Source organism: Rhinichthys klamathensis, unplaced genomic scaffold (genome assembly GCF_029890125.1).
Source record: "Rhinichthys klamathensis goyatoka isolate OS25496 unplaced genomic scaffold, OSU_Roscu_1.1 h1tg000157l_1, whole genome shotgun sequence".
NCBI lineage: Eukaryota > Metazoa > Chordata > Actinopteri > Cypriniformes > Leuciscidae > Rhinichthys > Rhinichthys klamathensis.
In genome coordinates this window covers 4,651,083-4,666,565 of record NW_026606692.1, presented here as the reverse complement: position 1 = coordinate 4,666,565, position 15,483 = coordinate 4,651,083, and the positions used below count along the sequence as shown (strand labels likewise).

Genomic DNA, 15,483 nt, shown 5'->3' with positions numbered 1-15,483 from the left:
AACGCAGGTGAGCATGCCTTTCAAAATCATGAAAGAAATCTTACTGAGCCCAAGCTTTGAACAGTAAATGTGCACCATGTGATCTACCTAGTCATCTATCTAGCATTAGCCTCTTTGATGATCATCTCAGGAGCTTTACACACTGAAATAAGGCATGTTGGAGCACTGTGACAGTGGTGACTGGGTTTAGTAATCACAGAGAACCGTGCTGAAGAGCCCACGCCTGACAGTAACCAGCGGCAATGACTGTCACCCACAAGATGAAGGGATCGCAAGCGCTTTGCTATGGTGTCCTAGAGCATTGCAAGAGCTTTGATTTGAGAGCCAAGACAGACCAGAACAAACCAAAGGCTCAGACTGGGTGGATGTCTCTTGTGTGTCCATGCGCAGTATGATCTGCCCCAGATCTACGGGACGTGACACCGAAGGTCTGTGGAACTGCACCCAAATTCATCATCCCACTGAACAGTTAAAGTTTAGATAGTTACATGTAGATTAGGCTGTTTTGAATGAAAGTGATTTCCAAGATGAAACTGAGCAAAAGAATTGCCTAGAGCAGGGCTAGTGAACTTCTGAAAGGAGGATACTTTAGTCTCAAGTCACACTCCTAAGTTTTAAAGCTATTCTTTTAAAAGCGAGTAGGCTATGTGTGGTATGCATTTCGATCAAATATATTATCCGGTTTTTATTTTATTTTATAATGTTACAAAAGTTTTCTATTTCAAATATATACTATTCTTTTGAACTTTCTATTCATCAAAGAATCCTCAAAAAATAAATAATAGATTACAACAGGGCTAAAGGCACACGGGGTAAATGGCACTTTGTTCTCTTTTAAACAGCTAACATCACAAAAAATTACATTACATTGATCAAAAGTGACTGTAAAGACATTTACATTGTTACAAAAACATTATTTCAAATAAACGCTGTTCTTTTGAACTTTCTATTCATCAAAGAATCCTGAAAAACTGTATCAGTTTATACAAAAATAAGCAGTAAACCGTTTTCAAATAATATAAAATGTTTCTTGAGCAGCAAATCATCATTTTAGAATGATTTCTGAAGGATCATGCGACACTGAAGACTGGAGTAATGAAGCTGAAAATTCAGCTTTGCATCACAGAAATACATTTTCTTTTAAAATCTTTAAATTGAAAATAATGTCTTACAATATTACTGTAGTTTTAATCAAATAACAGTATCCTTGGTACGATGAAAATATTATTGGATAAGCCACAGTTAAAGTTGCTGTAAAGTTCAAATTTCTACCTTCACATGGTATTTATCACATGGTATTTATAACTTGCTCCTTATTATCAAGGCAATAAGACATGCAAAGATGTTTGTACTGTAATTATTGCAGTTGCCATGATGATGATAAAATCACAGGGCCTCAAAAAACAAACAAAAAAAACAAATTAGTGTTGAGTAGTGCTGGCCTGGAGGAAAAAGCAAACACACATACAGGCAGATGCTTACCCCTGGGTGCAGTTGGGGTGGCAGGGATGGCACTCGTTGTTGGTCTCAGCATATTTGAAGATGAAGCTGTTTGCTCCCTGCAGACCATCAGGGCATTTCTCCACACAGTTGGGCCCATCTTTCAGATGCAAGCATTTCACGCAGTGATCTGGACCCTAAACCATGCAGACAAAATGCAGGAGAATCACCAATAAAATATTTGTCTAGGAGTCGTACATGACAAATCAAGAGGGACAAATAAAGGAAAATAAACTACTTACAATAATGTTATATTGATGCTTAACCCAAAAGAAACACTGTAATATTTTATGCACATATCAAATATTGGTACTTTCTTGTGAGTTTGAGCAACATTAAAATGTCATTAAAGTTTTACTTAAGTCACATAGCGGTGTTGACAACATAAATTCATACATATTTGATATAAATAATTGCCCATTTTGAAGTGGGTGTCACACAGTTGGGCGAGTTCTTACATGCTCTGACAGCTCTGATGTTTGCTAATTATGTAAAGATGGACAGACAGGTTATCTTAAGAAGCTGACAGCTTTGTTCATCTGTGTTTAAACCACTGTACTTGCATTTGACAAAAAAGTTTGAGTATTGCCAACCTAATTTGCAGACAAATATCCAAAATGTCACAATGACGCCCCTGGTGGGTGGGGCTTAAGTAGTGAAGTCAAATTAAAAGGCATTTTAAAAATTGTCAACATTAAATGGCTTTGCAACCCATTTTTATTTCTGTAAAATGGTAGATTTTAAAATCTGGTCTTAAAGTCAATGCTAAAAATATAGGGTGGGATTTGAAAAAAAATCATTAAACAAATCTAAGTTAATACATGTTTATGAAATATTATGAAGAAAACATTTTGTTTTTATTTGGAATATATTAAGAAAGTTAAACACTGCTTGGTTTACTTACAGGGCCATGACAGCTAAGAGTTTTATCTTCAGCCTTTTCACACTGGATGTCACACTCCACACAGACAGATCCATTGGCAAACTCTCGATCATCTCTAAAACATTCAAACAAATAGAAATTATTATTTCTGTTTGTCTGTTTATGCGTAAACAATTGTGTTTTAAATATTCCTTTAATTCTTATTTTATCATGCCAACCAGTCAAAGGAATTTCAGTCAAAGCACATTGTCCCAGCAACAACACATACAGCAGGTTTTGTTTTGTCTCCGACTCATCCTCCATGTCTTCTTGAAGCATGGCCAACTGAACCACAGACACTACATTCACACACTGGCGAGAACTTGGCTAATATGCTAGTCGGCTGAGTAAGATCCATGAAAAAATAATGGCATTTTAATTAGAGAAATCTTTCTCTGCACTGGTCTGAGAGGAAAGAACAAACAGTCCTCTTTAAATTTTATCTAAGCAGATGGCAGCTCAGATTGTGGGAGATACGGCAGAGGAGCTGCCTAGCAGAGCCATCAATACCCTTTCCTTTGTTCGTTTCCATCAGCCCATGTTTCAGAGGGAAATTCTGAGAGGCGGTTCCAAAACAGGGGAAGATGGTGGATTGTCAATAACAGAGTGGGGATCAAAGAAACCTTCAAGATCTTAAAACATCGGAAATCGAGTGTACGAGCACTCACAGTTTGAAGTTTCTCACACTGGAAAATGTTATGGTCAGAATGGGTGCTAATGTGATGCCCTAAACCAACTTAACTAATTTCCAAGTCTTCCATCTACCCATCTACCTACTACTCTAAAGGGGTACTTCACCACTGGCAAAATGGGCATTCTATAAAACTTGACTGCCTATGCATCAGAAAGGCAGAAAAAATGTAATCTGTGCTACCTGACTAGAAATAGAGAAAAAAAAGCTGTTGTCTTTCCTTTTGTCAACACCCATAATGCCCTGGGCATGTTGCTTTCCAAAGCCCCTCCCACCAGTCTGCTATGGATATGCCTAACCAGAGTCGAATAATGCCTTGTAGGAAATACTTCTTAGCAAACTTTTAGTAACAATGGTGTCGACTTGTATTGTTCCCGGGTGCAAAAATTCAAAGAGTACACTTTTAGCGGGAATTCGTGTTTTTTTTCGGTTTCCAGTGAAGGATCCAGCGCATTGTAGGCTGTGGCAAAAGGCTGCAAATAATGGTAATAGGGATGTAAATGGTTAATCGATTATCGATTAATTGTCGACAAGAATTTACTTTAAATTAAATAAAATTGTCGGCTAATTGCGAACGTGACACGAGACACCTGACACAAACTTGAGGCGGCAAAAAAGAATCCAAACATGAGGCGGTCAAAACGGAGTGGACTACCTGGCTATATACAGCGTGCTAACCTCAAAAATCCAGCTGTATTCTAACAATAACTTAGCTCTCCTTATTAGCTAGGCTCCTTGCATGCTGGCTAATAACTTTTTTAAAGCTGGGTCTCCAACATTAACAGCGCTGTGTTGGACAGATTTGTGCAGCGGTGTTCCATGAGGGAGAGAGAGCGCGAGAGGTAGTGCTGCGCAAATGCGCTACGGCGCTCTGCAATCAAATACGATTTTAAATAGGCTTAGTAAAAAAAAAAAATATCGAAAATCAACGTATGGGAAACTCTGCCCTCTAATTTTACTGTCACCTTCATCAGGGATGATTCAAGTTGTGTTCAGTTCTTCTATATTTGAAGTTTCCAGGTCTAGTAATTTTCCTTTTACCTTTCTCAGCCCAAGGGGGATTATAAGTGCTGCTGCTGCTAATGTTTCAAGTTTTTCATACAAGTACACTGTAAAAACTAAAGGTGCCTCAAATATCCTGTCGGATACTCAAGGAACTTAAAAATGTAATTTAAGTGCCTCAAAGCAGGTTCTCCCTCCTATAGTAGGGTTCCTGGAGGAGCACTGACAATCTTTGCGGTTCTTGCTGGAACTGATGGGATCCTTTAAGCACTTTGTATTCAGTTCAGAGGTTCTGGAGTCACCTTTTCACTACCATGAGACCTCGAAGTGCTTTGGGGGAAACTAGAGGAACTTGAATGCTATAAAAGGGTTATTGTAAGATCTTTTAACATTTAGGTGGTTCCTGGAAGATCTCTTATGTTAAGCCAGCATCTGGAGGAACCCAATGGTTCTGAGGCCAGAATAAGATTATTATCCTATTATTGTTATAGACTACTTAAGTTTAAAATAATAATAATAAATATATAATTCATAATTTATACTTCTGATTCAGTATACTTACATTTATTTAGTATAGCCTAGGCCTATTTTATTGATTAATTTAAAACTTAACTACCATAAATAGTAAGTAGCCTAATAATAATAATATGAAGAAGAAGAAGAAGCAGGAGGAGAAGAAGAATAAGAAGAAGCAGGAGGAGAAGAAGAAAAAGAAGAAGCAAGAGGAGAAGCAACAGTTGTATTCTGTCTCGAAACTGCCTCTGCTGTCATCAGTGAACCTCGCGCGAGTAGCTCAGCTGATCGTCATCGGATTTGAAAGTAACGGCTCCTTTCACCAAAGCTTCAGCTGTTTGTTCGGCTCTCCGTTACAAGGTTTGTAAACTCGCCAAAGAAATATAAATAGCTAGAGTCTACTCACTATATATTCAAACATATACAAACTAAATTATTTTTTATTTATTTATCGTTTTTACAGTGTTTACCACTCGTTTATTGAAGGTTTTTAGTCGCGATGCTAACTAATCTAATGAACTAACTTAACGTTAAAGAACAAATGGAAATCATTGACTTATTGTCTTAGATTGTTTTAGTCATTCACTTCAATGTATTATGTACAAATGTGTCTTCAAATTGCTGATATAACTAATTAATAGCTGATTCCTGCTGTCATTGGCTTTTGTTATGAATAACAGGTTAATGTTAGTTTGGTCTGTTTTTGTTTATTTACTACAGGTAATTTACCCTGATTCTTTAAAATACCATTTTAAAGCCCTTTACTGACCAATAAATATTATGTTGTGAACGGATATAATCAGCTTTGTTCTTTTGTTTCCCCAGAACAACCACTGCATTTCTAAAATCATCTGAACATTTCAGAGGCAACATTGAATTACAGTAAGTTACCTGCACCACATGCAACTACTTTATTACTATGAACTTTTCTGTGTGAATTTGTTTTGTTTGACAGTGTACTTGTGTTTTTTAATCAGTTATTCTCTGAAAATCTTCCTTGATGCTCTCAAATCTCATTCATGTTACTCAGAAAACTTTTCTGGGACATTTTTGGAGCTTAACAGAATATTTAACCATTTTTACATAAATTGTTGCATTGCATTGCACTAGACAAGTGTACGTAAGAATGGTTTCATGAATGATTTACACAATTTTGTTTTGCTTGTCTCATGCAGTGAAATTGAATGATGACTGGGATTGCATTATGCCCGAGATCTGCTTTTGGGTTCCACAGACAGAAAGTCAAACAGGTTAGTAATGTCACAACTTAAGGCTAAGGAAATTATTTTAAGTTCACAACTATCACTTTAATAACTTTGCTAATAGTAATTTTGGTTCTTTGCAGGGACCTCGTTAAGCTGAAATACAAGTTTGAACAAGAATAAAAAATCCTCCTGTAGACCTGAAAATCATTGAAGTGCCTGGACCATTCACCAGAAAAGAGGAAAAACAAATGGAAAATTAAGCTGCTGCACCTTTTGACTTTTTTTTACTCCTGAAGTACCTCACATGTCCCTTGTGAAGATTTTATTATTGATTGCATTTTATGTTGCAGCGAGTAAAGGTGCGGTAACATTTGTGAAATTCGTGAAATTACACAGGCAAAAAAAGTTCATGTGTAGCAGTGTAGCGACTTAGGCCTAATGTATGAAGCACAGCTCACACAGGAGTCACTTTCAAGCAGCTTTCTGTTGGTCAAATCCAGCCAATTCCAGTGACCAACTTGGTCCCATAGTGACATTTTTGACCACACATAAAATTGCTGATTGTGTGGATTCTTATTGAAATGACTGGAATTCACCAGTGAAAATTCAATGAACAACAGATAATTATACTGCTCCTTAACTATCTATCTTGTTTCTAGTGAGAATACTCAACAACCATTTATGAGTCCTGTTGATTCAAGTCACACATTTAAGCTTTTCAAAAGCCATAGTGTTCATTACAGTCTCACGGCATCACAGACTTCAATATTTTACGATTCAAAATAGCTGAATAACTAACCATCTGAGATTTCGGTATAGAGATAAAAGTTAGGATCATCATTTTCAGGAATTTTACAGCACATGAGTGTATATTAGCACCGTTTGATGTTTGTTTTTGGCATCTGACAGAGCTTTTGGATTTGGAAACAGTGACATCAGACTTAACAAGCTTAACACAACTTAACTTAAGTGAAGATGCACTTTTTCTTTTACATTGATTTATTACATGGAACATATGTGTTTCCATGCATTTTGTTGAGATGTCTTTTCTTGTATAGCCTATTGTATATACACGGTTGATTATTCATGTTGCTTATGTATTATACTATTTGTTTGTGTATTCTATTCATTGATATTCATCTATTACTATCTTCTTTTCCCAAGTGCATGGAAGTGTATGTATTAAAATGGATCTAAAATATGTAATAAACAATTCTTATTTTGTATTTGGTTCAGTTTGTTTATTATAATAATAGAAGTTAATGGTAACCATAGTAGCAACATTAAATAATAATAAATAAATAAAAATTGGTTCCTGGAGGCACCCAAAACGGTTCTACACAGTGCCTAATATAGGAGTTCCTCAGGAAACCTGTGTGGTTCCCGAGAACCGCCCCTTTTAAAAGGGTTCCTAGAGGATCTACAGACGGTTCCGCCGGTGTGGCAAAGTGAAGAACCCCAAAAGGTTCCTCCAGGCACCTTTTCTTTTTACAGTGTAGTTTAGATTATTATATGTAGGCTTAATATAGTGTAGGCTAAGCCTACTCATATAGATTTTTATTTAAAATGTATTTTATGTTGCTTAATGTTTCACTTGCAACAGGTGAGCAAGTGCACAATTATTTTTTTTATGTATTTTAATTTCCTGTGCATAATTTATTTTGTTAAACTACAGAAATGCCATTATTTGTACCGTATCCCAACTGTTACAATAAAACATCAATTGAGCAATATAACATGCATTTTTATTCAGTATATAAGCAATATTTTGCTTTTTATGTTAAAGACACTATTGATACCGTGAGAAATTTACATTCTCAGGAAAATAGCCGCTTATCAGTTAATCGTTAATCGATCGATAAGGTCGATCAACTAACGATTAATGAATTAATCGATAATTTGCATCCTTAAATGGTAATGATGGTAATGAGTTATCAAATTTGGTAATACTAAAATGTGCTTAAAATGTGCTTTTCACCACGTTTTCTCCTTCAACTTGCACCTCAAAAGTTGTGTGTTTGTTTTGCTGTTCTATAAAAGGCTGCAAAGAATCATACACAATGAGAGAACACCGTGACAGAAAATCTGAAAAACCTCTGTGTATGTAGACTTCATTGTAGTCCCCTCCAAATGGCAGGGAACAACTGAAAGAAACTGCCAGTTTTCACAAAAGCCCTGGAGATGTCAAAAGTCTGCCGGATGAACCATTTTGCTGACAAATAAATGTGAATTTCTCAGTAACATGGATAACAAGAAACATCTAGGTTACATAATGTAACTCCAGTTCCTAGAGAAGTGAACGAGATGCTGCGTCGACTGACACTATGGAGAGACGCCCCCGTGGAACCCCGTGTCTAAAGCACGTATTACAACACACCATTCATGGCTGACAGTTGCACCCCAGTGTATAAAAGAAGGGCGCCTGACAACACGTCATCAGATTCGTATTGTCTGAAGGAAGATGTGCAGGTATGCCTGAAGCATGGCAACATGACGCAGCGTCTTGTTCCCTTCTCAGGGAACCGGGGTTACATACGTAACCTACAGTAGACGTTACATTCAGTGGCGGTTCTAGCCCATTTCAACTGGGGGGGCCAAGCTGGGGCCAGTTGTACTGTTAGAGGGGCCAGTTACATTTAGACCTTATTGTTGTCATATCATTTTCTGCACTACTGCAGGCATTAACAGGCAAAATACCGTGTTTATAATCATTCAACAATGTATTTGCATTTCCATTATATTTTTACATTTGCATTACATATTCAGTATTAGTCACAGTAACTGTAGCCTAATAGACATGATGTCCTTCTTTCTCTTCATTTTGAGAACTATAGAGCAAAAGCAAAGGGGACCAAGAAGCTTATTAATTCATTTACTGAAAATAACTGACTTTCTAGGTAACTACGTCTAACCGTTTACAGGGTTCCTGCACACTTTTTAAAGTCAAATTTAAGGCTTTTTAAGACCTAAAGAAATCAAAATTAATACCGTACATTAGGGGTGTGCAATATTGACAAAAATATATTTCAATATTTTCAACGTTTTGTTGATAATAATTAGATGATATTTTACTGATTGTGTTTTTGTGCTGGTGCCATGGCTGGTTTAGGCCTGTTGTTGACAGCTGACTCACGAAGATATTCATATTTTTCATATTATATGGTCAGTTCACAGCAGTGACAGAAATAATTTTTTTAATTAAGGGGCAATATTTGCCACTTTAAATTGATTTCCAGGGGCATTTTCACCTATATATGGACATTTTTTCTCAACTTATTTAGAGTTATGCGTCACCTTTTATGTCAAATACTAACATTCAAATTATACAATAATTAGGCCTATACTTATTTATACAATAAGACTTAATTAGGCTATACAATAATTATACAGTGCCACTGCTACCAGTCAAATTAATTAATTCAATCAAAATCCATCTTTGCAGTGCAGAGGTGACACAGAATATGGCATTAATATATTTACACTCCATTTACAATAGCATAAATAAAGCTATGAGATTTTTTTTTTAATCAATATTTAAATATGAAATGATTTCTAATTTTAACGTTTTAATTAAAGGATACTTTAAATATGAAACTAAAACCGCCAGTAGGCGGCGGCAAGTCCCTGTAAGAGGGATTCATTCATTCAACCGATTTGTTCAAACGGCTGATTCATTCAGGAAAGAAGCAAGTGATTCGTTCAAAACGCGGATTTCAGACTAGTCAATAAATCATCGCTGTGTTGCATTGAGACTCTGCTACGGTTTCATTATGAAATTCTTGTCGGCGAAATAAAGGGAAAACAAACAATATTGACAATATTGTGTCTAAAAAGTTCTCCCAATGTTAACTTATTGTTAATTTAACTGTTGTATAACATAAATATCACAGTTGTAATTGTGCACGGGAAAACTGCACTCTTGCTGATGTGATATTCTAATATAAGAACATAATATGATATAAATATAAGACAAAAAAACTAATTTGGGGACATAGCCTACCTATGAACTGCACACCGCAGTGACGATAGACAAACGCGATGTCACCTCACAGTGCGTTAAAACAATGATTACAATATCATAATAGACAATAGGCTACACATCACACACCCCATTCGCACATAAAGAATGAACTTACAACTGAACTGACATTTACCAACTTTCTCCTTCTCTCCTCTCTCGCGTGCAGGAGACAGACGTTATTCTGCCGCGATTCCCGGGAATGTGATGCGAATTGTCACGTGAAAATGCAAATCCACAAAGATAGAATAATAAAAAATAATACGCATACAACGATAACAACGATAGCAAAAAACAGTTTTGTAAAAATTATTTCAAACTCCACATTTAGGGGGGCCACAAGGGGGGCCAAGCTTTTTGTCACAGGGGCACTGGCCCCCCCTGGCCTCCCTCTAGAACCGCCACTGGTTACATTTCAAGGGAACTAACACTGCGTCTATTGACACTATTGGGACATCAATACTAGCTACACCATGCTGACCAGTGCCTGCTTGTGGTTAGAGCAATCTAAAAACCCTTAGCACTAACGCTCCAAGGGCTAAGCCAATAATTAGTGTGTGATGGTAAACACCTTGCACAACATTGCTCCCAGTAACTAATATAGCGATGATAGGCAAGGCCCTGAAGCTTCTATGCTCAATTGGAATCTCAAACTTGTCCGAGCCATGCTCCAGGAGAGTCTAGATCCCTTAGAGCAATGCTACCAGAAAAACAATATAGCCTCGACTAAGTCTATGACCCACATCTAACAATTTCAAACCGTAGACTGGGGCAATGAGAAGGAGTATAACCTTTCTTAATATCCAAACCTGGAGAGAGTGACAGAGAAGAGAGTAATGACTCTGGAAGGGGAGTGGAAGAAAGGAAGGAGAAGAGGAAAAGAATGAAAAAGTGGGGCATCGTGTTGTTAGAAAAAGGGGGGTGGTGTTGCACATGCCTCAGACACCGGGTTCCGCGAGGGGAACAACTCAGTTCTACAGGAATAAAGACATTGTTAATTTATATATACTACCAACTTTGCAACAAAGCGTGTTGAAGTTATACTTTTAAAATAAATTCAGCAAACATAATTTAAATTGATTCTCTAAATAATTGGAATCAGAACTATATCTGCCAATGCTCCTACCTACTGACAACTGTCAAATGGACAATTTATTTAAAAATCTAGTTCAGCAAACATAATTTACATAGATTGTCTAAATAATGTGAATTTACCTACTATTAACTTGTATATTTTATAATTTTATTTTAAAATTAAATTCAGCAAACCTTATTTAAATTGATTCTCTAATAATCAGAATCAGAACTATCTACCAAGGCTCCTGTCTACCAACCTACCTACAACTGTCAAATGGATATTTTTATTTTAAAATCTAATTCAGCACACATTTAAAATGATTCTCTAAAATGTTTTAATTTACCTAGCTACCTATAATTAGAATTATATAATATAAAACTTATATTTTATTTTATAATTTTGTTTTAATCTTTAATTTTAATTCTCTAAGTAATCAGAACCTCTAACACCAATTACTTCAGGAAAAATACATAGCGCTGCTCTCAGGTCCGAACTCTTGGTTGAGCAACTGGAGGGTTTGGCACATCATAGACTCCACACAACAGCAGCTGATTTAAAGCAAAATTAATAGAGTGTCATGAGACCCCAGTTCATTCTCTAAAATATGACACTCCCCCACAGCTGATTATTGTTAGGAACTAAATTACATTTTTCTGCCACGGGGAATCCTATTCAGATGTTGGTCAGAGTTGCCATTGTTTAATGACTACACCAGAAAAGCAGTGCCAACCACAGAGCTCTTCTCTGACGGCCACAGAGGACCAGAATGTAAATTTGTTGTCAGATCAGTGTTTCCTCTTTGTCACTCACAGATGGCAGTGTGTACTGAGCTCGCTTGGGACAGGCCGTGGAACAATTAGCTGGATCTTGGCCTGTGCAGTAACACTGGCCAGACATAGTGCTGCTGCCTTCTGCGTTCAGACTAGTAACTTTTAGATGAAATCCATCCCTCTCTCTGATTCTTTTAATCTTTTCTCACACATCCCCAAGGCAAAAAGTGTTTACAAAGTGACTAGGGGTGAATGGCAATCTAAATGATAGATAGTCTTCATAAAACAAAAACAAAAAAAACACTGCAGTAACCATGGCCCAATAATCTAGTGATGTGTACGTCAGAACTTGTGGAGTTTAAAATGCTGCCCACACAATGGGTCTTATTCATGAAACATTAGCAGAATGAAGTCGAGTAACTGGTCTGTAAAGATAAATAAATTGTCAACTTGACAATTGACCACTCGACTGGATTTTTGCATCTAGGTTTCTTAAATAGATATTGATCCAAAAACATAGGCTTAAATAATTAAAATTAGTGTTATTAATAAACTATGTTGTGAATTATATGCGGTGCATTATATGAATCATAACATGTTTTTTAAAAGGATAAAGGAACTCTGATATTTTTATAGTCCCCCAACAGACATTCTACTGACTATAAGTAAATTTGCAAGTATTCTATGTCAACTTATTCTACTAACCCGAACCTAACGCTCTACTAACAGTCTACTACAGCCTACCAAAACACTAATGAGAGTTAGTTAACATGTAGTTGTAAAGTTACTTATAGTCAGTAGAATGTCTAAAGTGTACCATTGAAATAAAATGTAGAAATAGATAGATAGATAGATAGATAGATAGATAGATAGATAGATAGATAGATAGATAGATAGATAGATAGATAGACAGACAGATTTAGATAGACAGATAGATAGACAAGTACCACACTTAAGTTTTGACTGGTGCTGTAAATCTAAATTTCAGCATGATTCTAGACAGAGCAGATCGTATTTGTCATTGCTTCTTCATTATCTGAAGTCTGTGTCCAATTTGCCTTTTACTCACCCATCATAAAGATTACAGGATTTTACACATGTCCTTCCTCGGCTGAAGTATTTACAAGAGAGACATTGATCTGGACCTGGACCCCAGCATCCTGCCGCTGAACACAGCGAATCACAAACCATCTTTTGCTGAGCTGCAGAAGACATTCAAAGAAATTACTTCACACTCATATACGGCCAATATATGGACACAAGTTACACAATAAACAATTTTAAAGGCCCCATTGGGTTTTTGCTTTTTAGACCATGTCATCCATATACTGGTGTACATATGGTTAAACATCTATGTTCCTCCCTAACTTTCAATAGAAAATATGTTGACATAAGAAAGAAAACCGCCCATGTTAGTTTTGCAATTTTTTTAAATACATATTGCTGAGGTTAGATATTGCTACCGAATCCATGAATCAGGGCTGTTGAACAATCCAGGGATATCAGACTACTGTGATCGGTAGTGTGGAAAAGAGGCCAATGATGAGCCAGCCAACAGCGCGATTGATCCTGCCCACCACACACTTATTATCACACTAATTACATCAAGTGCGGCTTGGCAGAGGGGCACTGTGGGAAGTGTTCTGCAACTGTCAACATCTCCATTACAGATAAGCCTGTGCTTCTCCATTTCATCAGTTCAGTGAATTCTTATCACACATAAGATATTGCCCTGTAAAACGATTGTCTTTATGTCCTATGTGTCCCAAAGTTGAAGTGCAACCTACTCTACTAGTCTATTACTAATAGTAAAAGTACTCTAAGATGATAACTTGGTTGACAAATTAAGCCAATACTGTGTCAATCTTACACATTCAGCCTCAAATTTATTAGATGAAAAAAAAAAAGAAATTATGTTTTGCATAAAGACAACAAAGCCTACTTTTAGGACCAATAAGATATACAGTAAACATTTCCACCTAATTCTCATTATTGTGTGTGTGTGTGTGTGTCCTAGTAAACCCTACATTATGGGGACAAAATGTCCCCATGTGGAAAACAGCTTATAAATCATTCAAAGTTGTTTTTTGAAAATGTAAAAATGCAGGAAGTTTTCTGTGATGGGTAGGTTTAGTGTAAGGGGATAAAATGTACTGTTGTTTATGAAAAGTTTATGTTGTTTATCATATTTTATTCCTAAAAATATGGTGAAAATGTATTTTATTTTTTGGGCTGTTGACAATTATTCTTTGTAAAAACTCTAATATGTCAATAAAACCGAAACAAAAATAGTGAACCTGACTTTAACCAATGTTGAGATTTCTGTTCTGGAGATTTATGTAAAGTAGTGTGTTTAATTAGATAATCAATTAATTTATTTAATTAGATCATTTGCATATGTAAACATAACATTTCCTGAATACAATTTCCTTCATGTACTTAATTTGGATATGTACTTAATACTTAAGAAGATAAGTTTATAATAAGTGCACCTGTTTTACTAAAACATCATTAAAACCATCTCTTTCTTTTGGCAGTAGAACACTCACTACACTCTCTGGTGTCCCTGTTGTTCTTGATCAGAGCTCTCTGGGTGCTGGTGCGGAACAGACCGGTCCAGTTCACTGTGTTGTAGAAGCAGAGCTGGCTGTTGTTGGTCATGTAGACGTTACCGGCGCTGATCTCTCTCAAAGACTGGAACTGCAGTGAAGAGATCCAGCGCTGCTTCAGGATCAGCAGAGAAATACCACTGACAAAACATGAGATGAGGATCACTAAAAACCTCCATACCTATTGCTCTTTCGTATTGTTTGCATTTTTATTTGGTAGTCATTCAGCAGACAAATTGATTCATTGAGTTGTACTGTATGAACATGTTGAAATCAGTTCCACCGATGTTGACCATGAAATAATGATAATGCAAATAAGGTAAATACTTCACTGATGTGGTCACAAATAAGATGTGATTTGTACCTATAAAGAGTTCTTCCTCCTATGGTGACAAGGTTGGAAAAGACACCAAGGTCAGTCATGTTTTCTGGCCAAGACTGGATGTTCAAGTAACCTTTGGATGGAATTAACAAACAAGATTTAAAACCTATTATTTAACAGTTCATGTCTTGATGTGGCAGTAAAAAGCAAAACAAAAATAAAGCAAAAGTAGTCTACTACTTGCAAAAGTAATGAAGAATTATAGAAATGTAATATCCCACCAACAAATATTAAACAAATATCATGTTTCATTGGGAGTAATTTCCATACTAGTTGCACATGTTCTTATGATCAATATCAGAGATATGGTGGGCATGGGAAATGCATTCACGACAAGTCAGGTCTTTCTTATTGTGCCGGGTTTCATTACGTTTCACTCCATTAACTGCAATATAATATCTGTCTGTGCAAACACCAGATTTTAATGAAGTAAAAGTTTTCTAACATGACTAACTGTTCATTTTTTCTAAGCTATTAGACTCAGAAAATAAATACTGCAACAAATCCTATTAGCTGTACAAATAAGGATCCATGAATAATGTGACAGTGTCTTAAGAAATGAATTTGTGTTCACATTTGTTATTCATTTGCATGCTTAAATGCACCAAATTATCTTAAGAATAATGACAACCTCTCTCCCTCTCTCTACCTGTGATCTCTCTGACGGTGCGGAACACATTTAGTCGCTCAGGATCCAGAGCGCCAATGCCATGATACATGTCTCTGTTAAACAAAGCAAAACATGTAATGAGTTTAAGGAATGTAAATAGTGTTTGTCAAAACGTACACAAAT

At 36.3% G+C, this 15,483-nt stretch overlaps 1 protein-coding gene across 1 annotated transcript in view; it reads right to left on the bottom strand.

Moving 5' to 3' along the window:
- The window catches only part of si:ch73-383l1.1 (receptor tyrosine-protein kinase erbB-4), a 219,642-nt gene that overhangs the window by 23,767 nt on the left and 180,392 nt on the right, over positions 1–15,483 (bottom strand). Inside the window, exons 10-15 of the mRNA XM_056258704.1 lie at positions 15,340–15,413; positions 14,673–14,763; positions 14,249–14,448; positions 12,769–12,901; positions 2,405–2,498; positions 1,483–1,637 (exon numbers count right to left, since the gene is read on the bottom strand). Coding sequence (XP_056114679.1) covers positions 1,483–1,637; positions 2,405–2,498; positions 12,769–12,901; positions 14,249–14,448; positions 14,673–14,763; positions 15,340–15,413 — 747 coding nt within the window. The remainder of the gene's footprint in view (positions 1–1,482; positions 1,638–2,404; positions 2,499–12,768; positions 12,902–14,248; positions 14,449–14,672; positions 14,764–15,339; positions 15,414–15,483) is intronic.